Source organism: Perognathus longimembris, chromosome 13 (genome assembly GCF_023159225.1).
Source record: "Perognathus longimembris pacificus isolate PPM17 chromosome 13, ASM2315922v1, whole genome shotgun sequence".
NCBI classification, from domain to species: Eukaryota; Metazoa; Chordata; class Mammalia; order Rodentia; family Heteromyidae; genus Perognathus; species Perognathus longimembris.
This window is the reverse complement of record NC_063173.1, coordinates 62,435,894-62,460,666: the sequence shown is the minus strand read 5'-3', so window position 1 is coordinate 62,460,666 and position 24,773 is coordinate 62,435,894. Positions and strand designations below refer to the sequence as shown.

At 72.6% G+C, this 24,773-nt stretch overlaps 2 protein-coding genes across 2 annotated transcripts; one reads left to right on the top strand and one right to left on the bottom strand.

Annotated features, from left to right (window-relative positions):
* On the top strand, window positions 1–20,240 carry Lsp1 (lymphocyte specific protein 1). The gene is made up of 9 exons (XM_048360074.1): window positions 1–73; window positions 16,931–17,104; window positions 17,837–17,942; window positions 18,333–18,425; window positions 18,588–18,631; window positions 18,756–18,837; window positions 19,249–19,383; window positions 19,780–19,857; window positions 20,149–20,240. The coding sequence occupies exons 1-9, from the start codon at window positions 12–14 to the stop codon at window positions 20,236–20,238; spliced, it is 864 nt and encodes a 287-aa protein (XP_048216031.1). The 5' UTR covers window positions 1–11; the 3' UTR covers window positions 20,239–20,240.
* A 452-nt stretch (window positions 20,241–20,692) lies between these two features.
* Window positions 20,693–24,773, bottom strand: Prr33 (proline rich 33). The gene is given in 4 exon segments (XM_048360213.1): window positions 20,693–21,578; window positions 21,580–21,851; window positions 21,854–22,106; window positions 24,364–24,773. Coding segments are annotated over 3 exon segments (1,146 nt in total). The 5' UTR covers window positions 22,100–22,106; window positions 24,364–24,773; the 3' UTR covers window positions 20,693–20,950.

The following is a 24,773-nucleotide window of genomic DNA, read 5'->3' as shown; positions in this document are numbered from 1 at the left end:
ACACCAGGCCCATGGCGGAGGCCGCGGCGGGGGGCTCGGAGGAGCCGGAGCTGCTGGCGGAAGACGGCGCGGGGTGAGCATCCCCGCCGCACCCCGAGCTGAGGGGCCCGGGAGGGGGGGCCGCGCCCGTGGGGGCCCTGGACGGGACCCTCTGCCCGCCGCGGCCCGTCCCTCCCGCCCGTCCGCCTCTGCCTCGGCCGCGCGGGGAGCCGGGGAGCCGGGGAGCCGGGGAGCCGGGGAGCCGCGTCCCCTCCGCCCGCCGTGGTGGAGCGAGGCCCCGTCTCCCATGAGCCTGTGGGACTCGCACTCAGGGCTGGGAGGGGCTGGAGCCTGTCCTGTGGAGGCGCAGCCCCTGTACCCCCACCCCCCCCAGTGCCCTGGTCCCCGGGACTCAGCCCCAGGCGGGCACCGGGGCCGGGCTAGGCCTCGGAAGAACAGGGACACGTAGGGCGGGGATTTGGGGGGGGCGAGAGGGAGACGGGGCGCCCCCGGCGAGGCTCGAGGCTGGACGTGGGGCCCGCAGCCGGGACGCCCGGGCGGAAAGGAGGAGACCTGGGGCGGGAGGCCGCAGGGCGCGGGGTCAGAGGCCCCCCGCGGGGGGACGAGGGCACAGAGCGCTGGGGCGACCTGAGCCCGGGCTGGCACCGGCGGGGTCTGGAGACATCGGGGCCACCCAGCCCTTAGAGGGGCTCCCGGGGGGGGGGGCAGGAGGCCCGGGAGGCCGAGGAGGGCTCGGGGGCCGCCCCGCCCGGTGCCGGGTGCGGGGAGAGGGCGTGCGGACGACAGCTGGGCCCGGCCCTGCCCTGAGTGTCCTCGCGCGTCACCCGGCCCGGGACGCCGAGCCCCTGCCACCTCATGCCCATAGAAGGGCACGCCGCGGCCGCGTCCCCCCGGCCCCCCTCGGCCGCCCCTGCCCAGCTGTCCCCGATGCCCCTGGGGGGGGCGGCCCTGGCAGGCGGCGGATCCTCAGGGTGCGGGGGGGGGGCCACCTGTGCCCGTCCGTCAGAAACTTGCTGACAAGGGACTGGAGGCTCCTTGGGCCCCAGGAGGAATGACCCCCCCCCCCCCGATCTCCCTCGGAGCACTGTGAGGGGCACCGCGGGAGCAAGGGATCTCACATTTCAGAACAACACCCGGACCCCCGGGCGGGGCTCCCCTTTCCAGAGCAGCTTGAGGAACGGGGTACTGTCCCGCCCAGGGAGAAGTCCCCGACCCCTGGGGCAGGTGGGGGGGGCCTGGGAAGCCCCCAGGGAGAAGTCCCCGACCCCTGGGGGAGGTGCGTGGTCTGGGAAGCCCCCAGGGAGAAGTCCCCGATGCCTGGGTGGGGGGGGGGGTCCCCAGAAGGGCCAGGGCTGAGCAAGATCAACCCAGCCTGGGCACAGACTTCCTATGCCACGTCGAACAGGACGCCAGGGCCCCTGCAGGTGGGTCTGGGGACACGCGGGAACCCCTGGGCCCCTCTTCCCCCTCCCGGTCCCCCCCCCCAGGCCTCTTGGCCTCTGGCTGCAGCCGGTCCTGTGGGAGGCGCTCGCTCCCTCCCCAGAGGCCCAGCTGCCGGGCGGACGCCCGTCCTTTGGGGACAGAACGTGGCGTGGCCACAGGGCTGGGAGTGGCTTTGCCGGAGGCGCCACAGTGAACTGTCCAGCGTGCACCGCGACCACGGACTCGCCCTCCTACGACAAGGGGCTTAGCAAGCTGGAGTCCTAGGCGGCTGGGGGAAGGGTTTACAGTGGGGGGGGGGTGGGGGGGTCAGGATGCACCCAGGACCTCAACGTCAACCAGTGGTTCACATCCTAGACCTGCAGCCCCACAGGACCCGGGCAGGCCCTCTCTCCCCTTCGCTCTTTCCTTTCCTTTTTCTTCTAACGCCAGGTAGGTAGGCAGGGGGTCCCACTTGGCCCTGTCGTCCATCAGAGCGGGGTGAGTTCTAAACTCATTCCAGGCAACGGCGAGCCGACCTCGGCAACGGGCCCCGCGCCCCTCGGCCCCTCAGGAGGCCGCGGTTGAGCCTGGTGGCTCCAAGCAGCGGGGGCAGGAAACGTGGCGAGACTCTGATCTCCAGCTAACCACCCAAAAGAAAAAAAAAAAACAAAGCCCTAAGTGGAGCTGTGGCTCAATGGGTAGAGCACTAGCCTTGAGTGAAAAAGTTAAGCAAGAGCACAAGGCCCGGAGTTCGAGCCCCCAAATAAGCACGCATCCCTCCCCTCCCCCACCCCCACCCCCCCACCGCACAGAGCACTTGGAAACCAATACAAACGTGTGGCTCTAACTATGAGGATGGGTAGATCAATATGTTAATCAATAAACGGGGAGGGCCTAGTTGGAGGAGAAAACGGGTAGGTGAGAAAGGGTAATCAAGGAGAGCCGACTGTTCCCAGTAGCTGCTTGAAGCGTGAACGGACTGGGCGGCTGTGTGCCTAGAATGTGGGCACAGCTGGACAGGTGGCCGGCTAGCTGGGAGACGGGGAGACCTGAGGATGGGCAAACTGCAGGCTCAGAAGCGGACATACGCATGATATGGATAAACCGTAGAACGTTTGAGCAAGTGAATGAAAATGACGACAGAAAAGATATTTGGAGATAAAAGTTTGTACCAAGTAAGTGACCCTAGTTAGGCAAATAGACCCAAAGATCAAGTGGTTGAACATATAGAGAGTAGTAATGAGCATGTAATGAGTGGTTATAATATTCCAAACTGATGGCTGGCCTGACAAGCGCGTGTTCCAAGTGTTTCATCGGGATTCAGACGTTTAGATAAATGGAAGGAGGACTGGGCAGAGGGGCAGACAGGCCAAGCTGTGAGTTGGTGAGAGTCTACGTGCTCAGTGGAGAGATGGAAAGAGGAAGGGGAGGATGCGGACGTTCATGTGTCGGCGGTCGCTTGAAGTGATGGGGAGAATGCACTGTGTTTACATAGAACACTGGACTAAGAGATATGTTGAAGAACGGATGGATGGAAAAAAGGCAAGCACATATGACTATATAAGATGAGGCTAAGCAAAATGGACTCCAGGACAAGGACACAGGAGGACTTTATTGTTGTCGTTACATTCACTGTACTAGGTGAATTTTCTGTGGCCTACCCCACGTGGTCACTGTATATGATTTTGGTACACTGGATATTGTATATATATATATATATATATATATATATATATATATATATATATATATGCTTACCTGAACTAGGGAAGGGAAAGAACAATGAGGGGGGTATAACAAATACGACAAGAAATGTACTCGGGCCCTTATTATGTAACTGTACCCCCTCTGTACATCACCTTGTCAATAAGATTTAATTAAAAAAAAGAAAAAATGTACACACAAAAATGTATAATCAGGAGAAGAGAGATGGATGAGGGAAGAAAAGAGGCATAGATGGATGGATGAATAGATGTGTAGAAAACAGATGGATGGGTGTGTGGATGCATGAGTGGATGGATGGATGGGTGGATAGGTGGATGGATGGATGAGTGAATGGAAGAGTGGATGGGTGGATAGGTGGATGGGTGGATGGATGGATGAGTGAATGGAAGAGTGGATGGGTGGATGGGCGGATGGATGGATGGATGAATGGGTGGGTAGATGTATAGAGGGGCGGATGTGCATGTGGATGATGGATAAGGGAAGAATAGATGGCTGCATGGATAGATGGCTGGCTGGCTGGCTGGGTGAATGGATGAGCAGATGATTAATGGAGGATGACTAGGTGGGTGGGTGGATAGATAGTAGACGGATAGATGGGAGGATGAATGGGTAGATTGATGGGTAGGTGGATAGATGGATGGATGGGAATATGAAAGGATGAATGAACAAGTGTATAGATGGTTGGATAGACGTATCAATAAATAGATAAAAAGATGGCTAGATAGATGGGAAGATGGATAAAGAATAATAGCAAAGCTGGCATCAAATACTCCTGCTGTACCTACTAGGTAGCATCGCGTTGGAAAGCCTCGAGTCTTGTCCCTCACCCTGCTCCGGCCTGTCAACATTTCTGGCAGTGGTCCAGGCTGGGTGATGGGGCAGGGGGGGCTCCTGCATCTCAAGGCAGCCTTCCCCCCGGGGGACACTCTTCCTTCATTGAGCCCAGCGCTCCACGTCGGGTGAGCCGTGGCTGTTCCAGGAGCCAGAGGCCAGGAGATGGCCGCGAGGACGGGGGCCGGAAATGCCGCGAGCACCCCAGGAGGGCTGGCTCTGGGCTCCGCCAGCCCTAAAAGGGAAGTTGGGGTGCAGACTCCGGTCTGAGCTGTGGACCTGCGTGGAGTTTCCCTGACTGTGGTTCCCACCTCCGCCGTGGGGACTCTCTTAGGTGCACCCCGCGCCTCGGCCTGACAGCCTCGCTTCCGGTCCCTTCAGCGCGTCCCGCGGTGACCCGGAAGGCCGGGGGGCGCACGGGCCTCCCCCTGGGCGGGGGCAGCAGGGGCCTGGCTGGCTGCACACACGGAGAGGGGCCAGGACCGTGCCAGGGCCGTGCGGCCAGCAGGCCCATCTGTGGTCCCGGCCCTGCGGGTCTCTGGCTCTATCACCTGGGACGCAGGGCTCCCAGAGGTGGCTCTGGCTCTCACACCTAGGATACAGTGCTGCTGGTGTGGCAGCGGCCCTGGGGGGGGGGGGTTCTCTGGCTCTATCACCTGGGACGCGGTGCAGCCGGCTGTGGTCCTGGCCCCGTGGGTGGCTGGCTCTATCACCTGGGACGCGGTGCAGCTGGCTGTGGTCCTGGCCCCGTGGGTGGCTGGCTCTATCACCTGGGACGCGGTGCAGCCGGCTGTGGTCCTGGCCCCGTGGGTGGCTGGCTCTATCACCTGGGACGCGGTGCAGCCGGCTGAGCCTTGGTTTCTCCTGTGGCACGTGGGTGCAGTGGCACCCCCTCCGTGGCTGTGGTGAGGGCCTCCCTCCCTCCCTCCCTCCCTCCCTCCCTCCCTTCCTCCCGTCCACGCGGGCGTGCCACTGTGACTAAGCCCAACCAGAGAAACAATGGGCTGGGCTGCTGGTCCTGGGCCTTGGCCAGCCGGGGCGGGGGCGGGGGGCAGCTGGTGAGGGCCCCCCCTGACCTGGTGCCCACGGTCAGTGCGGGCCGCGGCCTCGGTCACGCAGGGAGACGTCTGTGTGCGCAGGCTTCGCCTCTGCAGGCCTCCTGGGTCTGCGGGGTGTTAGCGCCTGGGGGGGGGGGGCAGAGGCCTTTCCAGCGGGGATCTCGGGGTGCCCAGCCTCCTCCTGGAGGCGGGACAAGGGGAGCGATGGAGGCCCGAGGGGGGGAGGGAGGGAGACCCCAGAGGGAAGGAGGGTGATGGAGGGGTGAAGGGGAGGGGGGAAGGCCAACGTCCTGGAGGGAGACAGGTCTGGGCCGCAGGGGCGGGCGGGAGGATGGGAGCCCAGTGGCCAGGCACCCGGGAGGGAGGGCAGTGGGTAAGGGGGTCGGGAGGGGGTCATAGCTGCTGCTGAGGTAGCCTGAGGGGGGCAGAGGGAGGGAGGGAGGGAGGGAGGGACGGGGTGGCCACACCGGGCAGCCGGGCTGGGAGGGCTTCGCTGCCATGTTCCCTGGGCTCCGCAGGAGGAGGGGGGGTCGTGGGGGGGCGGAGAAGGGGCTGGGGACGAAAGGGAAGCAGCGGGAGCGTGTCCCCAGGAAGGAGAGGGGGAGGGGGCCGGGACAGAGGGGCCGACACAGACAGACGGACGGACGGACAGGTGCTCCTCACAAGGCCGTCAGAGGAGGGGAGGCCAGGGACACTGGAGAGAGGACCAGAGATGGGGGGTGGAGGGGAGGGGGAGAGAGGCAGGGAGGGGGAGGATGGAAGTGGAGAGTGGGGGGGGGGGGCAGAGGAGCCACCCCAGGGCCCAGGGTGAGCCTCCGCCGCCCCGGCCGCGTCCTGGGGGAGGGGGAGGGGGAGGCAGGCCGGGCCGGCCTGGCTGAGCTGGCGTGTGAGGGGGACCCCCGCCGGGGGTCTGGCGGCGCCGAGGAGGTGGGTGCCCCCCGCCAGGGCCGCAAGCCCGCTGCTGCCCGCCGACCGCGGCCCGGTGCCCGGCACTGCCCCCCACGCGCACGCGTCAGCAGCGAGCCCGGCCTCTGCCCAGCCTTCGGGGCGTCTCCAGGACCGGGGCGTCTCCTGCGCCCTCTCCCCGCTGCCTCGCTGGGTCCCGGGACCCCAGCCGCCCTCCGCCTTGCAGATCCCGAGCTCCGGAACCCGGAGCGCAAACGCGGGGCCTGAGCTGGAGGGAGGCCCTGGGGTCCCCGCCCTCCCGGCCCGGCGTGGGGACCGGCCGCGGGGGGGGGGGGGGGCTCCGCAGAGGGGCGCGGCGTGGAGGACCGACGCGGACGGACGGACGGACGGGCGGGCGGGCTCCGGCCCGCACGGGGCCGCGAGGACCGGGAGGGAGACGGGAGACACACACGCGTGTGCACAGAACATGCGCACTGCACACACTCACACACCTCCACGCAGGCACACACGCTCAAGCACGTGCACACCTGGAAATATACCCGTCCATGCACCTGCACGTGCACACGTGCACAAAAACACGCGCGCACGTGTCCATGTGCTCCCCGGCTCCCCGCGCCCTTCGCCCGCCCCGGGCCTGAGGCAGCGTGGCTCCCGGGAGGACGTCTGGACGGGCAGCGGGCACGGGCCGCGGTCAGGGTGCGCGTGGGCTCCCTCTTAAGCTGTGGACAGGGACCCCGGGGGCCCGGAGAGCACCGTGCCCCCCCCCCCGCCCGAGCCTCACTCTGGGTGAGAGCCGGGAGCGTGGCCCGAGGCCCCCAGGGCTCCCCCGGCCTCTGCGCCCGCCTCGGCTGGCTCAGGCCCTCCTGAAGGCTGGCAGGGCCCCCCCTGGGGCGGCGCACCCCGGAACCCTACGCTCTCAGCCGCCCTCGAGGGAGGTGGCGGCGTCCCTTCCTGCCTCTGGCCTTCCCGCCCCCCCCCCCCCGTGGACCCAGCCCCGCCGCGAGCCACCGCAGGCCAGGCCCCGGGGTGGCCGGGGCGCCCCTCCTCGCCCCGGGGTCCCCAGCCCTGCAGGCCTGGGCCGGCTCTGCCCGGGGCTGGCACGGAGCTCGGAGGCCGGGCCGAGGTCGCCCTGGCTGGGGCCCCCGCGGCGGTGTCGGGGCCTCCGTCCGGTGGGTGTTGGGCACACCGGTAACGCCGTCGCTGCGCGGTGGCCCTCCGGGGGGCCGTGAGGGCCCCGTCCCGGGCACCTGGCCGGGAGTGATGGGCGGGGGAGACGGGCCGGTCGTCGGCCGGGCTGGCCCCGGGGAGGGGAGGCAGACTCCAAACCGCAGTGTCCAAGGGGAGTGGCCAGCGGCCCATCCGGGCCGGGATCCCCAGGGTGGGGCGCCCCCCCCCCGGGCAGGGCTGGGCGTGGGGACAGCAGCACCCCGGCGGGCGGGGGGGGGGGTCTGTCAGCCGGAGCCCGCCGGCCCCAGCGTCTGACCCAGCCAGTCGCGGGGCACAGGGACCGAGCGGCCCAGCCCCGGGGCAGGGCACAGGGCCAGAGCCCCGAGCACCGAGGTTCCGGCTCCAGCCCAGCCCGCGAACCGGAGCGGGGCAGGCCGGGCAGCCGGCAGGATGGGGCGCCAGGGTGCGGGGGGAGGCCGGACGGGGAGGGCCCCGGGGGGGTCAGGGGGCAGCCCAGCAGAGAACGGGGCAGGGGCTGAGCCCTCGGAACCACACAGCAGGTGGGTGCAAACACGGAGGGGGGAGGGGGAGCGGGGGGTCAGAAACACCCGGTGGCCCCTGGCCGGGGGAGGGGTCCAAGCCGAGGGGGTTCCGGTTCAGGCCCCACCCACAGATCCTGCTTGTGGGCTGCTGTCCTGGGGGGCAGGAGGGGGCAGGAGGGGGTGAGGAGGGGGCAGGAGGGGGATAGGAGGGGGGCAGGAGGGGGTGAGGAGGGGGCCGTGCATGCAGGTGCTGCCCGCATTGGGCAGGGCAGGTTTTGAGGCAAGGGCCCGGTCTGGCCCTGGGGGGGAGGTTTGGGGTGTGGTCTCTGGAGCTGTGAGGGTCCCCCGGGAAGAGAAGTGGGGGTGAGCGGCTGAGAAAGCCTCAGCGTGGGAGGTGAGGGCCAGGGCATGGTGGGGAGGGCAGGGGTGTGTGGAGGGCAGTGGGGAGGGCAGGGGTATCCTGTGGAGGGCGGTGGGGAGGGCAGGGGTGTCCTGTGGAGGGTGGGGGGGGCAGGGGTGTCCCATAGAGGGTGGGGGAGAGGGCGGGTGGGGAGGGCAGGGGTGTGTGGAGGGCAGTGGGGAGGGCAGGGGTATCCTGTGGAGGGCAGTGGGGAGGGCAGGGGCGTCCTGTGGAGGGCGGTGGGGAGGGCAGGGGTGTCCTGTGGAGGTTGGTGGGGGCAGGGGTGTCCTGTGGAGGTTGGTGGGGGGGCAGGGGTGTCCCATAGAGGGTGGGGGAGGGCGGTGGGGAGGGCAGGGGTGTCCCGTAGAGGGTGGGGGGGAGGGCGGGTGGGGAGGGCAGGGGTGTGTGGAGGGCAGTGGGGAGGGCAGGGGCGTCCCGTGGAGGGCAGTGGGGAGGGCGGTGGGGAGGGCAGGGACGTGTTGGCCTCCGGGGGGGGCCTGGCCCCCAGCCTTCGCGTGGGCCCGTGGTCCGCCAGCGGGAGACCTGGCTGTGCTCTGACTCCTGGTCGTGTTGCAAGTGCAGCGGTTCAGGGCTCAGGGTGGGGGATGAGGGAAGCCCCCCCCCCCGGGGCGCAGGGTCCCCCGCGGCTCCTGCTCTCCGGTGGGCAGACGGGGAGCACGGAGGTACAAGGACGCGGCAGGACAGGTGGGGCGACGGCCTGGCTTCCCCCCGCGGCTCCTACCCCGGGGGGCGTCTGAGCGGCGGGAGGCTTCGCGAGGCTCTGTGGGCTCTGTGGGGCGCGAGGCCCTCGGGGTGGGGTGGGTCTGGGTGCCGGGTGGCGGATGGAGTCGCCGCCAGCCGCCCTCCCGTCGGGGGGCGCGCCAGGGCCTGGCGTCTCCCACGCAGCGAGTCTGCCGGGGCCGCCTGCCGCTCTGAGCCGCCGACTCCCCCCACAGAGCACCGTGGGGCGCAGTGGAGCCCCCCCCCCGCCCCGGCCCCGGCCGCGGCGCAGAGACAGCAGGGGCGGCCATCGCTGTGTCTGCTCTCGCCACGTCTTGCGGCTCCAGGCTCTGCAGGGCCCAGCCGTGCGCCCTCCTGCTGGGGATGTTGGGGGGGGGACCGGGCACCCCACGGCCGGGGTGCACACCGGCCCACGGGTGCCCTTCTGAGGGCGTGCGGGTGGACGTGGGGTCTGCTCCGCTGGCTGGGTGGCGCGGTGGGCAGGCCAGGGTCCCCCCAAAGGCGGTGTGGTCCCCAGGGCGTTGCCACCGCCTCCCCCAGAGGGAGGGGGTGGGGTGGGGCTCCGGTGGGTCCCAGGCACCACGCCCAGGGGGGAGACGGGGCAGCTTTGGCACCGGCCGGGTGGGGCGGAGAATGCAGAGAGCGGAGCCCATCCGAGAACCCCCCAGAGGGGTGGGGGGGCGGGGGCGCCCCCGTGCTCCGTGGCTCGGGGCGTGCAGGGCGGGAGAGCTGCGCCTCTGGAGGAAAGGGAAGCGAGGGCCCCGCGGGGGGCCCCGCCCGGCTCCTGCACCCCACGCCGTGCCCCCCCCCGTCCCTGTGAGTCCTGCCGCCTGCCCTCGGTGTTTGGGGGCCTCCCGCCTTCCCGGGGCCAGGCCCCCCATGCCTGCCTCAGCAAGTGGGGGGCCCTGGGCCGGCAGGCCGGGGCGCGGCGTGGGTCTGGGGAGCGCTGGCCGCGGTCACCCAGGATGGAGCCCCTGGCACCTGGGGGAAGGCGGCGCCGGGAGGACTGCGGGGCGCGGGGACGGGGCTGCGGGAGGAGAGAGTTAGGGGCTCCGTCCCAGGCCTGCACCGGCACCACGGGGCTCGGGAACGGGGGGGGGGCCCGGGCCGTCCCCGGGGAGGGGAGCAGGGCGCTCAGCCAAGAAAGCCGGGGACGTCGGGGGGGGGGGTGAGACCCCGGGGCCAGACTCACTCTTCCCAGCCAGGGACTCCCCAGGAGCAACGTCCAGGGAGCCCCGGGGCTCCGCCACTCAGGGCCGAGACCTCGGGGAGTCCCTGCCGGGCGGGGGGGGGGGGCCTGGACGGGCAGCCCAGACAGCACTCAGGTGGCCGAGGGCTGAGCGGGGATCGAGGCTGGTCGGGGGGCGCTGGTGACCCGGGGGGGGGGGCTGGAGCCCCTCAGAAGCCAGCGGGGAAGAGCGTGGGGCGGGGGCCCCCCAAGGCCCCGGCTCTGGGGGTCGGGTAGAAGCAGCTAAGGTCGCCTGAGCCAAGGCCATGGTGGGAGGAAGCAGGCGCGGGAAGCGAAGGCTGCCCGGGGAGGGGGCAGGGGGGACGGGGGGGACGGGGACGCCCCGACAATCGCGCTTCTGTCTTCAGAGAGGGGCTGCCTGGCCCCCGCCTCGCGCCCCACCCCGCAGGCCTTCCGTGGAAGGATCCAGAGGGGCAGAGCGCCTCCTCCCGGAGTGAGGCAGGCCGGAGCCCAGCCCACAGCCTCCTTCTGGATGCGACCTGGGCTAGGGCCTCCGCGGGGCCCCCCCGTACCCCGCGATTGCAGGTCCGCAGGCTCTCAAGGGCAGGGCGCAGGGGTCCCGGGACGCCAGGCCGGGCCCCGCCTGCGGCGCTCCCGGGGTGCCGGGGGACAGAGGCCAGGAGGGTGAGGCTACGGGGCGGAAGCCAGAGGCTGGGCCTGGGGTCACCGCCAGCGGAGCGGGGCCCCGTTCTCTGATGCTCCCGGGGGGAGGGGCGCCCTCCCACGCCGCTGCCTCCAGGGGCGGTGCCAGCCCGGCACTAAGCGTCATCCCGGCCCCCCCAAGACCCCAGGTCACCCCAAGGAGAGCAGCGCAGCCCGCGGCTTCGGGCTCGGGGCGCCGTGAGCGTCACTCGAACCCGCGGCGCCCTGGTGCGCGGGGCGGGGCGGACGGAGACTCTGCAGGCCGGGTGCTGACGAGAGGGGACACGGAGGCCCGGAGGGGCGGCCAGTGCGCGGGGCGGGGGAGGCGGGCGGGGCCCGCGCTGTCGGAGCCCGCCGGGACCTGGGCGCAGCTCGCAGGGAGAGCAGCAGGCGTTGGGCAGCACCCTGGGGAGGGGCGCCCTGGCTCCAGGGAGACGAGACGGGAGAGGGGTGTCCCCGGGCCTTCCAGCCCGGCCCCCCGTCACCTCCGCTGCCCTGAGGCTCCTCCCAGGCTGCCGTCCGAGGTCTGGGGGACCTGCAGAAGCGCCCAGTGCGGCCTGGGAGCGCGGCCTGGTGCTAGAGGGAGGCCCTGGGTTCGATTCCTCAGCACCACATACACACAACAAGCCAGAGGTGGCGCCGTGGCTCAAGTGGCACAGCGGTAGCCTAGAGGTGCTAGCAGAAAGAAGCCAGGGACCGTGCTCAGACCCTGAGTTCAAGCCCCAGGACCGGCAAAAAACAAGTGCCCGGTGAGGACCCCCCTGCCACCTCCACGCTCCGCGCTGCCCAAGCGGGGCTCAGGCCCTACGTCCTGTCTCACACAGGATGGGCAGTCCTAGTGTAGACAGCCTGGCGGACTCCTTCCAGTCCCCACTCCTGGTCCTCCCCGCTGGTCCTCCGTCCCTCCTCCTGAACCTCCCCGCTGGTCCTCCCCACTGGTCCTCGTCCTTCCTCCTGGTCCTCCCCGCTGGTCCTCCGTCCCTCCTCCTGGTCCTCCCCGCTGGTCCTCCCCACTGGTCCTCGTCCTTCCTCCTGGTCCTCCCTGCTGGTCCTCTGTCCCTCCTCCTGGTCCTCCCCGCTGGTCCTCCGTCCCTCCTCCTGGTCCTCCCCGCTGGTCCTCCCCACTGGTCCTCCGTCCCTCCTCCCGGTCCTCCCCGCTGGTCCTCCCCGCTGGTCCTCCGTCCCTCCTCCTGGTCCTCCCCGCTCATCCTCCATCCCTCCTCCCGGTCCTCCCCGCTGGTCCTCCGTCCCTCCTCCCGGTCCTCCCCGCTGGTCCTCCGTCCCTCCTCCTGGTCCTCCCCGCTGGTCCTCCATCCCTCCTCCCGATCCTCCCCGCTGGTCCTCCCCGCTGGTCCTCCGTCCCTCCTCCCGGTCCTCCCTGCCAGTCTCCCCAGTACGACTGGGCCTCCTCATCGGCTGCGAGTCCGGCTGTCTCCGCCCCGGGAGGGGCAGCGGGCTCCCCCGTGGTTCTCCGGGCTCTCTGAGGTCTCCGCTCCGCCCCTCTGTTGGGCCCCCGGCCCCCGCTCATCCTTCAGGCCACGTGCCGGGTCGCCCCTGCCCATCCGCGACTTCTCCCTGGGCGGCAGGGGGGCCAGCCCTCGCTCACTGGCTTGCGACAGCAGGGAAAGGGGTCACCTCAACCTGTCCACCCCTAGAAGGACAGAGGCCCAGCCAGGCGGGCCAGGGAGGGCAGCCCGGCCCAGAGCCAGGTGTGTGTGTGCGTGCGTGCGTGTGCGTGCGTGCGTGTGTGTGGAGAGGGGGCTCCTCTGCCCTCTTGCAGAACCCAGGTGCCCTCCTGCCCGCCCCGCCCGGCTGCCTTTCCCAGGCTGAGTGGCGGACCACGGGGGGAGGAGCACCGAGAATGGCGCCCCCATGGTGGGTGTGGGCGTGGGCCTGCGCCCCCAGGGGCAGGAGAGCTCGGCCGCGGCACCAGACTGCCCCCGGCCACCCGCCCCTCCCTCCTCGCGGTCCTGGGGCCCCAGGCTCCCGGCCCCCAGCTCCGCGATGGGCTCCGCACTTTGGGGCTCCCTCCCTCCTGTGGGCTCCCTGCCCCTCCCTCCAGGCTCTGGGGGAGGGGCCGCCTGCAGGGGGCAGCATCGGGATGGGACTGAGGCCCTTCAGGAACTGCCCGTCCCTGGGGGAGGGGGGCGGGCAGCTGCGGGCCCGGGCACGGGAGGGCCGCGCGGGGCTCTCGTGGGGTCAGGCAGCGGGGCGGGGTGGGGGTGGGGGGCCCCCGCAGGAAGAAGAGCGGCGCCCAGCTGGTGTGTGGCCAGTGACCTTGAGGACATCCTGGTTTGGGGGTCCTTGCTCAGAATGGGGGTGCTGACTGGGGTGCAGGCACCCCGGCACACCTGGCTGGGACCGGGCTCCGGAGCCCGGGATCGCGTGGGGGGGCGGCCCCCTCCCCGGCCCCCCGGGCTGAGCCCCGGGCCTCGGCGCCGGGGCCGACGCAGGAAATGGCTGATTGCAGCGTTCAGGACGGCAAATCCCGTGCAGCTGGCCGGCCGGGCCCCGCGGCGGCCCGACAGCGCGCAGCCTGCCAAGGGGCCTGCTGCCGGCCGGGGCGCCTTTCCCAGGCCAGAGGCTCCCACCCCACCCCGGTTCCCAGCACGGAGCCCAGCTGTGGAGGGGGGTGAGGTCATGGGGAGGGGGCCGCATGACTCACATCCGAGGGCCGCGGGCGGGCGGGCGGGCGGGCGGGCGGGCGGGGAGGAGGCGGGAAGGGGCCCGGGGCGGGGGGGGGGGCCTCCCGTCCCCGGCTGCGGGGCGGGAACGGGGCGGGCGGGGCTTTCTCCCCGCACAGGGGCGGCCGGGGGCTCCAAGAGACCCCCTGCCCTGTACCTCCACGGCCTCTGAGCCCTTTTCCAGGGGAGCAAAGTGGGGTGACGTGAGGGGCAGCTTCTCAGAGCCGAGGTTCCCGGAACACACCCCGTGGCCTCCTGCCAAGCCCCCGGCACGTTGTCAAGGTGACGCGGAGGAAAACAGTCAATAGAGGCAGGGGGATCCCAGAGGGAGCCGGGGGGCCGGGACTGGCCGTCCTGCGAGCCCCTCTTCCCGAGTCCTAGCTGCACGTGCCCAAGTGTGTCCCCTGTACACATGTGCGGACACGTGTCCGTGAGGGCCTGCACATGAGTGTGAGCCTGAGGACGTCTGTGTGTGCGGATGAGTGTGAGCACGCGTGTGCGTGGGTGAGTGTGGGCGTGTGTGTGAGTGTGTGTGGATGAGTGTGGATGAGTGTGGGCATGTGTGTGTGGATGAGTGTGGATGAGTGTGAGCATGCGTGTGCGTGGGTGAGTGTGGGCGTGTGTGTGTGGATGAGTGTGAGCACGTGTGGATGTGTGGGCATGTGTGTGAGCGTGTGTGGATGAGTGTGGGCATGTGTGTGGGTGAGTGTGGGCGTGTGTAGATGTGTGTGGATTAGTGTGAGCACGTGTGGATGTGTGTGGATGAGTGTGGGCATGTGTGTGAGCGTGTGTGGATGTGTGTGAGCGTGTGTGGATGAGCGTGAGCACGTGTGGGCATGTGTGTGGATGAGCGTGAGCACGTGTGGGCGCATGTGTGTGGATGAGCGTGAGCACGTGTGGGCATGTGTGTGGATGAGCGTGAGCACGTGTGGGCATGTGTGTGGATGAGCGTGAGCACGTGTGGGCGCATGTGTGTGGATGAGCGTGAGCACGTGTGGGCATGTGTGTGGATGAGCGTGAGCACGTGTGGGCATGTGTGTGGATGAGTGTGAGCACATGTGGGCATGTGTGTGGATGAGTGTGGGCGTGTGTGGATGAGTGTGAGCACGTGTGGATGAGTGTGGACATGGCGTGTGTGGAGGAGCACGTGTGGATGTGTGGCATGTATGTGGGCGCACGTGTGCAAGGGCCCCCGCGCGTGTGCTTGAGAACGTGTGTGAGCATGGGTGTGAGCGTCTGTCGAGTGCGGGTGTGGGAGCAGGGCGCGGGCACGCGCGTGTGTGCGGGTGTGGGCCGTGGAGGGCACGGGCGCGGCGGGGCCTCCCCTGGGCTTCGTGCGGATGGGGCCGCGGGTGCTTGGTGGGGGCTCTGAGGGGCACCCCCCGTGGGGATCCATGAGGGACCCCAAGGAGGAACTGAGGCTCTGGCTGACACACTCGTGTGAGCACGGTGGTGCGCACCCCCACCAGCAGGGACTGGATGAGGCCCGGCGGGGGGGGGGGGACGGTCTCGGGAGTGGGGAGCCGTCCCAGCAGCGGCAGGCAGGGGGCGCCTTCCTCCCGCGGTCGCCGGGGGGGGGGGGGCTGGGGCCCCAGGTAGTGCCGGGCCTGGCAGCCCCGCCGCGGGGCCTTGGAGCGGGAGGCGGCCCCCCCTCTGCGGTGATGGGAGCCAGGTGTGGGGAATTAAGGGGCTCTCGGGGGCGGGGGCGCCGCGGGCGGGGAGGGGGCGCCGCGGGCCGGAGCCTGCGGAGAGGCCTGGCTTTCGTCTGACAGGCTTGGGGAGACCTGGAGAGATTAGATCATGCGCTGGCGGGGCCGCCTGGCCGGGGACGGAGGCCCGGCGGGGAGCGGGGGGTGGGGTCACCCAGCGGACACCCCGGTGCGGAGGCCCGGCTCTGGACGCCGCCCTAGACCCGGGGCGGTGGGCTGCGGGGCGGGGGGGGGGGGGGGGACCCCGGGGGTCGCTGGGGCCGGGGGGTGCGACACGGCGGTGTCACCTCGTCTCTGACCCTCGGGGCTCCCGCGCGGAGCTCGTCCGGGGAGGGGGGAGGGGGGACGGGGCGTCTCTGGCTCCCGCCCCCCACCCCACCCCACGCACCTGCGGGCACGCGGGTGCCAGATGCCCACACGGCCCGCGCCCTCCCGTGGGTGCGTCGGCCGCGGCTCCTCTAGAGGAAGCCGGACGCCCGCGAGCTGCCCGCGGGCCAGCGAAGAACCCGCAAGCCGAGCCCGGCGCCGGCCCCGAGTTCGAGTCCAGCCGGGGCACGACCGAGGCGTCGCGACACCCGTCGTACACGGGGGTCCCGGGACGCGCGTCGGCGGGGGAGGCCGGCCCGGACGCGGGGCGCGGCGTGCGGGGCCGGGGGGCCGGCGGCCTCGGGTGACCCCGCGGGGGGAGCCGAGGCCGCCCCCCCCTCCCCGCCGGCCCCCGGGGGGCTCTGACTCAGGCCTGGCCCCCGGCCTCGCCTGGACCGGCGTTGACCCCGGCTGCTGGGCCCCGGCCCCAGAGCCCCCCGGGGCCCCGAGCCCCCCGCCCGTGACTCACGCAGCCCGCGTCCAAGTTGGCCGCCCGGCCCGGCGCTTCCTCCCCGGGTCCCCGAGGCCTCCCGGCTGGGCTGGGCTGTTTTTCCAATAACGCGCCCCTTCCTCCCGGCCCGGCTCGCTGCCGTTTTCCCCGAGTCAGCGGCTTCGGGCGGGGTGGGGTGCCGGAGGGGTCATGACCTCTCCGCCAGCCCTCGGCGCCCCCAGACCTTCAGGGACCCCGGCCCCTGCCCGCCAGCCGCGTGCCCCGCTTCTCCAACAGAGCTGGGAGGAAAGGAGGTGTCCGGGGCCCCGGCAGCCCCAGGAAACCGCGGATTGGGGGGGCACGTGGCTCTGTCTTTGGGGAGCCCCACACTAGAGAGAGAGAGAGAGGCTCAGCTGTGTTCTTGGGGACCCCCAAATAAAGAGGGGCCCAGCCTCTCCTTTGAAGAGCTCCGGGCTGACGAGAGAGACATAGCTCTGACAGTGCATTACCTCAACCGGAAGGGGGGGGACACAGCCCTGTCTCTGGGGAGCCCCACACGAGAGGAGCACGGCCCCATCTTTGGGGAGCCCCCGCAGCGGCAGGGAGGCCCGGGCCCCGTGTTTGAGAAACCCCAGACTGAAGGAGACCCCGCGGCGCTCTTGGGGAGCCTGGACTGAAGGGGGAGACAGAGCACCGTCTTAGAGCACTCGGGCGGGTGGGGGAAGGGCGGCCCTGCCCCTGGGGAGTCCTCGGCGGAAGAGGGGACGCAGCCTGGCCGCGGGGGGCCCTCGACGGAAGGGGGGACAGCCCTGTTCTTATGGGACCCTCAAACCGCATGCAGAAGCACAGCCCTCCCCGTGGGGGGAGCGGGGGTCGAGCCGGAGGGGGGGGCTCGGCTCTGCCTCTGCAAGTCCTGGGCGATGGACAGGCCTGGCCACGGGGAGCCCCTCGGGGTACCCGGGGTCTCCCGTAGTCGGAGCGCCGGGGAGGCGAGGTGGAGGACGTGGCTGCAGCCCGGGGGGCCCTCCCTGACTCCCCCTCCGCCCCCATCCTTTCAGCCCAAAGTCCTCGGAGGGCCCCGAAGTGGACGAGGACGAAGGTTTTGGCGACTGGTCCCAAAAGCCGGCACCGTGGCAGCCACGCCGGGGCGCCGAGGGGACCGTGGATGGCGGCGCAGAGCCCCCGCGGAGCAAGAGCCCAGAGGGGGCGCCGGCGGAGGCCGGGCAAGCGCGGTCAGCACCCCGAGGCCGGGCGGCCGGGCACAGCTCCCGCTCCCCCCCCCCCCCAGCTCCCCACCAGTGCCGCAATCACGTCATCAAGATCTCTGCGCCCCTTTCCTAGCCAGCCCCCCCCCCCCAAGCCCAAAGGCTACGGTGGGGGGAGACGGGAGGGAGGGAGGCCGGACGGGACGGGAAGGAAGAGCGCTAGACAGTGAGGTGGCCCTCGATGACCCCCCCGTGGGGCCGGCGGTGGGTCCGGGTCTCGGCTGGCACGTTCACCCAGGGGCCTGAAATCATGGAAACTGAAAGAATCCACCGCCTAGTCCTCCAGGCCCGTTCCCCAGCACACAGCCCCGCCCGCGGCCGGCTGGGCCCCCTGCCCTTCCCGCTCCCGCGCCCCCCTGTCACCGGTGCAGACCCTGCCCTCCGCCACCCTGCCCCCCCTCCCCCCACCGGCCTGCCCCTCTGATCCACTCGCCCACCCACGGAGCCGGGCAGCGAGGCCCGGGGCGGCCCCTGGAAGCCGGCCTTGCCCGTGGAGGGGCTGCAGGGAGGTCTAGGCTCGGCGCCCGCGGCGGTGCGGTAGGGCCGGCTCCAGGGCGGCTGGGTCTCCTTCCCCACGGACGCAGGGGCGCAGACGCCCTCGCCCCCTCCCAGCTCGCAGACCAGGAAACGGAGGCCCCGACGGGAACAGGCCGCCGCGTGGCCTTCAGCTGGCTGGGCCTCCTCCTCCTCCACCCCTAGGCCCGGCCAGCACGCCTGGGAACGCACGGGCAGCCACGGGCCGTCCCGACCCCACGTCCACCCGGAGGACCTGCACCTGAGCCAGGAGGGGCCAGACCCAGTGGAGGTGGCCGGGGGGGGGGTCCTGGGGCCAGCGGGGAGGGTGGCACCCCCAATCCCCACAGTGGAGGTGGCCGGGGGGGGTCCTGGGGCCAGCGGGGGAGGGTGGCACCCCCAATCCCCACAGTGGAGGTGGCCGGGGGGGGTCCTGGGGCCAGCGGGGGAGGGTGGCACCCCCCAACCCCCAATGGGGTCCATTTTCTTCCTGCACCACTCTATGGGCCTCTCCAACCGGCCTGGAAGAGCCGGTGGCCCCGGCCCTGTCCCTCCAGACCCCGTGGTTGGGGGGCCCCGAGCCTGGTGGCCCTATGAGCAAGTGGACGAGGGGGCAGAGGGGCTGCCCGCGGTCAGGGTGTGCGGCCGGCTCACCCCAGCCCTGCGGCTCTCTTCTCTCCAGCACTGGGCAGGTGGAGGGTGCGGGACCCCCAGCCCTCTGCTCCGGGGGGGGACCACAGAGCCCGGCTCACCTCCCACGAGCCCCTCCATCAAAGTAGGTGAAGCCCCGGGCCGCCCCTCTCCCGGGCGCGGCCTCCCTGCCCTGCCCTCCCGGGCGTGGTGACCGGGACACGGGTGGCTGGGCGGCCGGCGTGGACCTCCAGGGCCTGGGGCGTGGGCCTCGTTCCGCTGCCCGAGACCCGCCCTCCGCCCGCAGCTGGCCGACCGGACGGAGTCCCCGAACCGCTCCGTCGAGAAGAGGTGGGTCTGCGTGCCCCCCGGCCTTCGCCGAGGGCCGAGGGGAGACCGCCGGAGGGGGGAGCTCGGGGCCCCCCGAGGGGGCGATGGGGTCTGACGGGGACTCCGCCTTTCCCGCACCCTCCAGCGACCGCGTGAAGAGGTCCCCGCCCGCCCCGCCGGTCTCCGCCATTGACGCGCGCCTGCAGCGGTACGCCCAGGCGGCCGAGGTGCGCCCGGCCCCCCCCCCCACGCCGCCCCCTCCCCGCGCCGGTCACCACCCAGACGGCACCGGCTCATCACCGCCGGCCTTGGTCCTCCCACCCCACCAGCCGGCACCGCCATCCCCCCCCCGCCCACCCCCCCGGAGCCCCTCTACCCACGCGGCCCCCCGCCGATCTGACCTCGACTCCCGTCCTTAGCTAGCGTCCCTACGCCCGTCCGCGCAGGGCCGTCCCCCCGCTCGCCCCCGGGCCACGCCCTCCTCGGCCCCCCGTGCCCCTCTAGCCAGCCAGGCCCCGGCTCCGCCACGGGCGAAGGCCCCCGAGGGGGAAACGCGGGGTCCAGAGGGGCTTGGGGGGACACTGCCACGTCCCCCACGAGAGCGGCCCGTGACCCTCGGGGCTGCGTGTCCTCCGCAGGCTGCGGGCCGGGCCCTGAGGCCGTCCCGCCAGACCTCCATAGACCTGCCCGGCACGGCCGTGGCCAGCGCCAGGAGCCTGTGGGAGACGGGAGAGGGGCACACGCCTCCTGCTCCCAAGACGCCCCCCTGCAAGGTGGGGCTCCCTGGCAGGCCATCGGCCACCGACGGGAAGCAGGGGTGGACAGAGGGCCGAGGGGGGCCGTGGGGGAGGGCTGAGGGGAGGGGGCCGAGGGGGAGGGCCGAAGGGGAGGGGGCCGTGGGGGAGGGCCGAGTGGGGAGGGCCGAGTGGGGAGGGCCGAGGGGAGGGGGCCGTGGGGGAGGGCCGTGGGGGAGGGCACAGTGGGGAGGGCTGAGGGGAGGGGGTTGTGGGGGAGGGCCGAGGGGAGGCTGCACCCTCAGGGGACAGAGGCGCAGTGCCCCCTCCCCCCCCCCTTGGGAGCCTCCCTGTCGGGCGAGAGGCGGCTGGGGAGGGTCAGGTAGGAGGGAGGGCCAGGCCTGCAGCCCCCGCCTCGCCCCTGCTCTGCTGAAGGACATTGTGGCTGGAGACATGAGCAAGAGAAGCCTCTGGGAGGGGAGCGGAGGCGGCAAGACCTCCTCCACCATCAAGGTAGACGTCCGTGCCCGGGGCCGGGGCAGGGCAGGAGGGGCCGGGGCAGGGCAGGAGGGGCCGGGGCAGGGCAGGACGGGCCGGGGCAGGGCAGGAGGGGCCGGGGCAGGGCAGGACGGGCCGGGGCCGGGGCAGGGCAGGAGGGGCCGGGGCAGGGCAGGAGGGGCCGGGGCAGGGCAGGACGGGCCGGGGCAGGGCAGGAGGGGCCGGGGCAGGGCAGGAGGGGCTGCCCCTGGTGGGGGGGGGGGGAGGGCTGCCCTCCACAGCCTGCCCGCACCCCGTTCCGCACAGAGCACGCCGGCCGGGCGGAGGTACAGGTTTGTGGCCGCGGGACACGGCAAGTACGAGAAGGTGTTTGTGGACGAGGACTCGGCGCCCTAGGCCGTGTGGGCCGCCCGCCCGCCCGCCCGCCGGGGTGAGTCGGGGTGACCAGCGCGCCGCGCCGCGCATTCCCACCCCGGGACGGCGTGCGGGGCTGGCGTGGGGCGGGACACGCAGGCCGCGGCCCAGGCCCGGCAAGGCCTTCCCGGAGCGGGGCAGCCCTGAGCCCCTCCTCTCCCGCCGGCCCCGACTCCCGGAGGCTCTCCCGGCGCGGCCGGCGGGCGGGCGGTGGGGGAGGCGGAGGAGGACTCCCGACCGGGAGGACCGGGCCTGGCCCTCTGCGCCGGCGGGCGGGCGGGCGGTGGGGGAGGCGGAGGAGGACTCCCGACCGGGAGGACCGGGCCTGGCCCTCTGCGCCGGCGGGCGGGCGGGCGGTGGGGGAGGCGGAGGAGGACTCCCGACCGGGAGGACCGGGCCTGGCCCTCTGCGCCGCGGTGGAGACAGAGACGGCCCGTGCGGGTGGATGTGTGTTTATTCGCAGCCCCCATCCCGGCTCCGTCCTCACCCCCGGCACGCCCTGAGCGGCCAGCAGGCCTGTGCCCTCCTTCCTCCCGTCGGGTCCCGGCGCCCCGCGGTCCTGTCCTGGGAGCAGGTGGCCGTGAGCACCGGGCGATCGCGGGGCGTCTTCAGCCTGGCCGCCCTGTCCACGCCGCACGGAGTGACGGCAGCGAGGGGGGCCCCCCGGCCCGGCCCCCCGCCCGGCGCGCGCTCCTCAGGGCAGCCTCCAGCCGGCCGCCGTCCGGTTGAAGTTCTTGGGGTGGGGGCTCGGCTCCGGGGCGTCGTGGGGGGCGGGCGGGGGGCGGGCGGCCTCCCGCAGCTTCCGGGCGTCGAAGCGGGGCCGGCAGAGGAAGGGCAGGCGGCCGGGGCCGCCCGCGGGCCGCGCCGTGGGGCCCCGCGACTCGGCCACCCACACCCGGTACAGCGCGGCGTCCCACAGCCCGGAGGCCCGGGAGGCGGGCGGGCGCGGGCCGGCCGGGGCCCGGGGCGCGGGCGGGGGGGGCTCGGGGCTCCCCCGCGGCTCTGGGAAGGGGGGCTGCTCGGCCTCCTCCGTCAGCCGCTTCTTGAGGCGCGCCCAGCCGCCCAGCGGGGGCTCGGGGGCGACTCGGGGGGCGGGGCCCGGGGCGGGGCCCGAGGGCCGGGGCGGGAGCGGGGCTCCGGGGGGGCCGGCCCGGGTCGGCTCCTCCGGGCACGCGGTCTCGGGGCTCCCGGGGGCCGGGCTGAGAGGGGAGGGCCCCGGGGAGCGGTAGGTGGGGGCGATCGGCACGACCACCCTGGCGCCGGCCTCCCGGGGCGCGGGGGCCGGGACGCGGGGCGCGGGCCTCGCCACCGGCGGCCCCCCCCGGCCGGCCCGCCTCAGCCCCGGCGGGCAGGGGGCGGATGTGGGCCACCGGGACCCGAGGCTGGGTGCCGAGAGGACGGGCGGCCGTGGGCGGCCCAGGGGTCCCGGCCCGCGGGGGCGAGGCCAGCCGGATGTGCACCTGCGTGACGTGGGTGCCCGCGGCTGCCGGGGCGCCGCCGGGGGGGGCACGGCCCCCGGGGCCCCGCGCGGGGCCCGACGCCGAGGCCGCGGGCCTGGACGGGGCCTGGACGCGGGCGGACGGCGGCCTCTGCCGGGCGGAGGACTCGGGGTGGGGGACGGGGGCGGGGGCGGGGCGCGGGGCGGGGGGCCCCCCGCGGCCCGTGGGGGGCTGCTCTCCGGGTCCTGGCTGGCCTCGCTCACGGGGGACAGGGAGGCCCGGAAGGCGCCGGGCGCGGCCCCCGCCGTCTTGCTCCGGGCGGCTCTCCTCAGAAGCTTCTGCAGCCGCAGGTTGTCCTTCCCCGGCTTGGGGAGCAGGGGCGGCGGGGGGCCCGGGGTGAGCATCCTGGCGCTGCAGGAAGGGGGACAGGGCCGTCAGGCCGGCCGGTGCCCCCTCCGCGCGGTGGGGGCCCCGAGGTCCTCCGGTCGGGGGAGAGGGGCCGCCCTGGCCCCGGAACCTTCCCCGGGTGAGTCGATCCTCACAGAGGCCCACGGGCCCTCAGCCAGGCGCCTAATGGAGGACGCGTCCTCCTTCCCGGCCCGGCCGGAAGCCGGCCACCCCCGGGACCCCGGCGACCGCCGAGACACGCCCGCGCCCGGCAGCGGCGGGCGGGGAGAAGGGGCGGCCCCCCCGACACGTGAGGGGCGCGGGCCGCAGCCGGCCCGGCCACGACGCGTCCCCGAGGGCCGGCGGAGCGGCTCCGGGGAGCCCGGGCCGCGGTGGACGGCCGGGAAGGGGGGAGCGATTTTCGCTGAGCTCGGCTGAATCGGATATCCCCCCCCCGCCAGACCTCCGGGCCCGGGTGGTCCTGGCCGGGCCATCTGCCTTCGTGTCTGGGCGCCAGGCCCGGCCGGCCCTGGCTAGGCCTCCTGCCTTCGTCTCTGGGCGCCCCGTGTGTGCAAGGACGTTGACAAATGGCGTCTGGGCGGAGCTGGGGGCTGCCTGGCTGGGGCAGGAAGGAGGCCTGGTGCTGTGCGGCGGGGGCGGGAGGCATGGGCCGGGGCTCCACAGCGGGCTGGCCCCGGGGGACCGGTGGGGGGTGGGCAGCAGCCCCCCCCCACCAGCGGGTCCCGAGCAGAGCCAGGCCCGGGGGCCGGGAGTCACTCGGGGAGGGGGCCTCGCGGCCGGGGGCTGCGGCGGAGACGGCTCTGGACGGTGGGCAGGGCGGCGGGGAGGACCGAGGGTCAGGCTGGGCAGCACCCTCCTCAGCCCCCCTGTGCCGGCACCTCTGCAGGTGCCGGGCCGAGGCCCCCACGCTCCCCTGCCCGGCCGTGTCCTGGGACTCCTGAACCGTGCAGCCCCCGATCGCCTCCCCACCCCGCTCCTGCATCGAGGAGAAGAAAGAAACCCGACGGTCGGCTGAAGAAGCCCCTTGCTCGACGGGCCAGCAGCCCCAGGGACGGCTCGAGACGGAGGCCTTCCGAGAGGGGTTGGGCGCCCCAAGTGGTCCGAGGGGCACCTGTACCCACGACGGATGCTCAGAACTCTGCCTCTCCCTGCCCCCGCTTTCAGACCCCCCACGCCCCCCATTTTGTGTACCGGAGCTCCTGGACTGTGCCCTCACCGGCTCCGCTGTGTCCTCTCTTGGGACACGGTCACAGATTCAGGCCGTCTGTTCTGTGACTTGTCGGTGCTGCACCTCAAGCTCAAAGGCGTGGGTACCCCTGCTTTTTCTGTCCAGAATGCTTGTGCATCCTCCTCTTTGGTCCAATACAAGCTTCACCCTGTGCTCCGGTCTTTGCCTCCCTGTGTGCCCAGTCAGGAGGAGAGGCAACTGGGCACCCAACCCCTGCCCCAGGGGTGCTCGGGCCAGGCTTTGCGGTCGTATAGATGGAAGGACAGATCGGTAAATGGCCGGCTGGCTGAGTAGATGGGTGGGTGAGTGGGGGGGAAAATGGGTGGACAGACGATGGGCAGATGGGTCAGTGAATGGGAGGATGAGGGGATGGATGGACAGAGGGACAAGTGGGTCGGATGGGTGGCTGGATCGGCAGATGGGTAGATGCACAGGTGGGTAGATGGAGGGGTGGAAGGCCGCCCGGCAGGAGGGCCGGCCGGCCCCACGCCTCGAACCCGCGCCTTCCCCCCGCGGGGGCGTGCCCCACCGCCCCGCCCCGCCGGGGGGGGGGGGACTGCCGTGTGAGGGCGGGGCGCGGGCGGACGCCCCCCACCGCCCGTCTGCGAGGCCAGGAGCCCCCCCCCCCCGGGCGCTGGGCGGCCGCGTCACAGTGGCCGGGTCTCAAGTGCCCCGTCAGCGGCTCCGCTCCGGGGCCTGGCGGCGGCGGCGGCGGGTCAGCCCAGGGCACCGGGCGAGGCTCGGCGTCCACCGGGGCCGGGGGTGCCGGGCGAGAGCACAGCCCTGCCATCCTGCCGGTGCCCCCACAAGACGGCCGGCTCCCCGGGCCCCTCCCCCAGTACGCGGGGGGCCCGGGCTCCTCTGGGGCGGAAGCCAGCCTCCCTTCCAACTGGCCCGGGCCGCCTCCAGCCGCCCACCTCCGCCAGGGTGTCCAGTCCCCCTGTACACGCACACGCACGCGCCCACGCTCACTCCCAGCCCCTCCCCCACGCCCAGCCTCAGCCGGGCCCGCGGGGAGCCGGGCCGCGTTACCTGCCGCGGGTCCGGGTGGCCGGCGGTGCCCGCTGCGAGCCGTCCCGCGGAGCCCCGGGCCCGGTGCCCTGAGGAGGCGGGCCCTCCCGTCCGCTGACCTCACGGGCCCCCCCCCAGTGGACGGCCACCCTCCCCTGCCGGCCGGGCAGGGCTACTGCAGGGCCCCGGTGGGGCCTCTGAGGACCCCGTCCTGCCCGCCTGGCCGAGGGGGCTCCAAGCTCCAAGGAGCCTCTGCCAGAAGAAGGCCCCCATGACGGCTCGGTGCCCGTCTCGGCGGAGGGCCGGGCGTGGTGGCCTCCGGGCCCCCGGGAGCCCGAGGGAGGGGGGCGGAGGAGGGCGGAGGAGGGCAGGTGCCGCTCCAGGCTCTCTCGGGAGAGGCTTCGCAGCGAGCTCCGGGGTGGCTAGGCGCC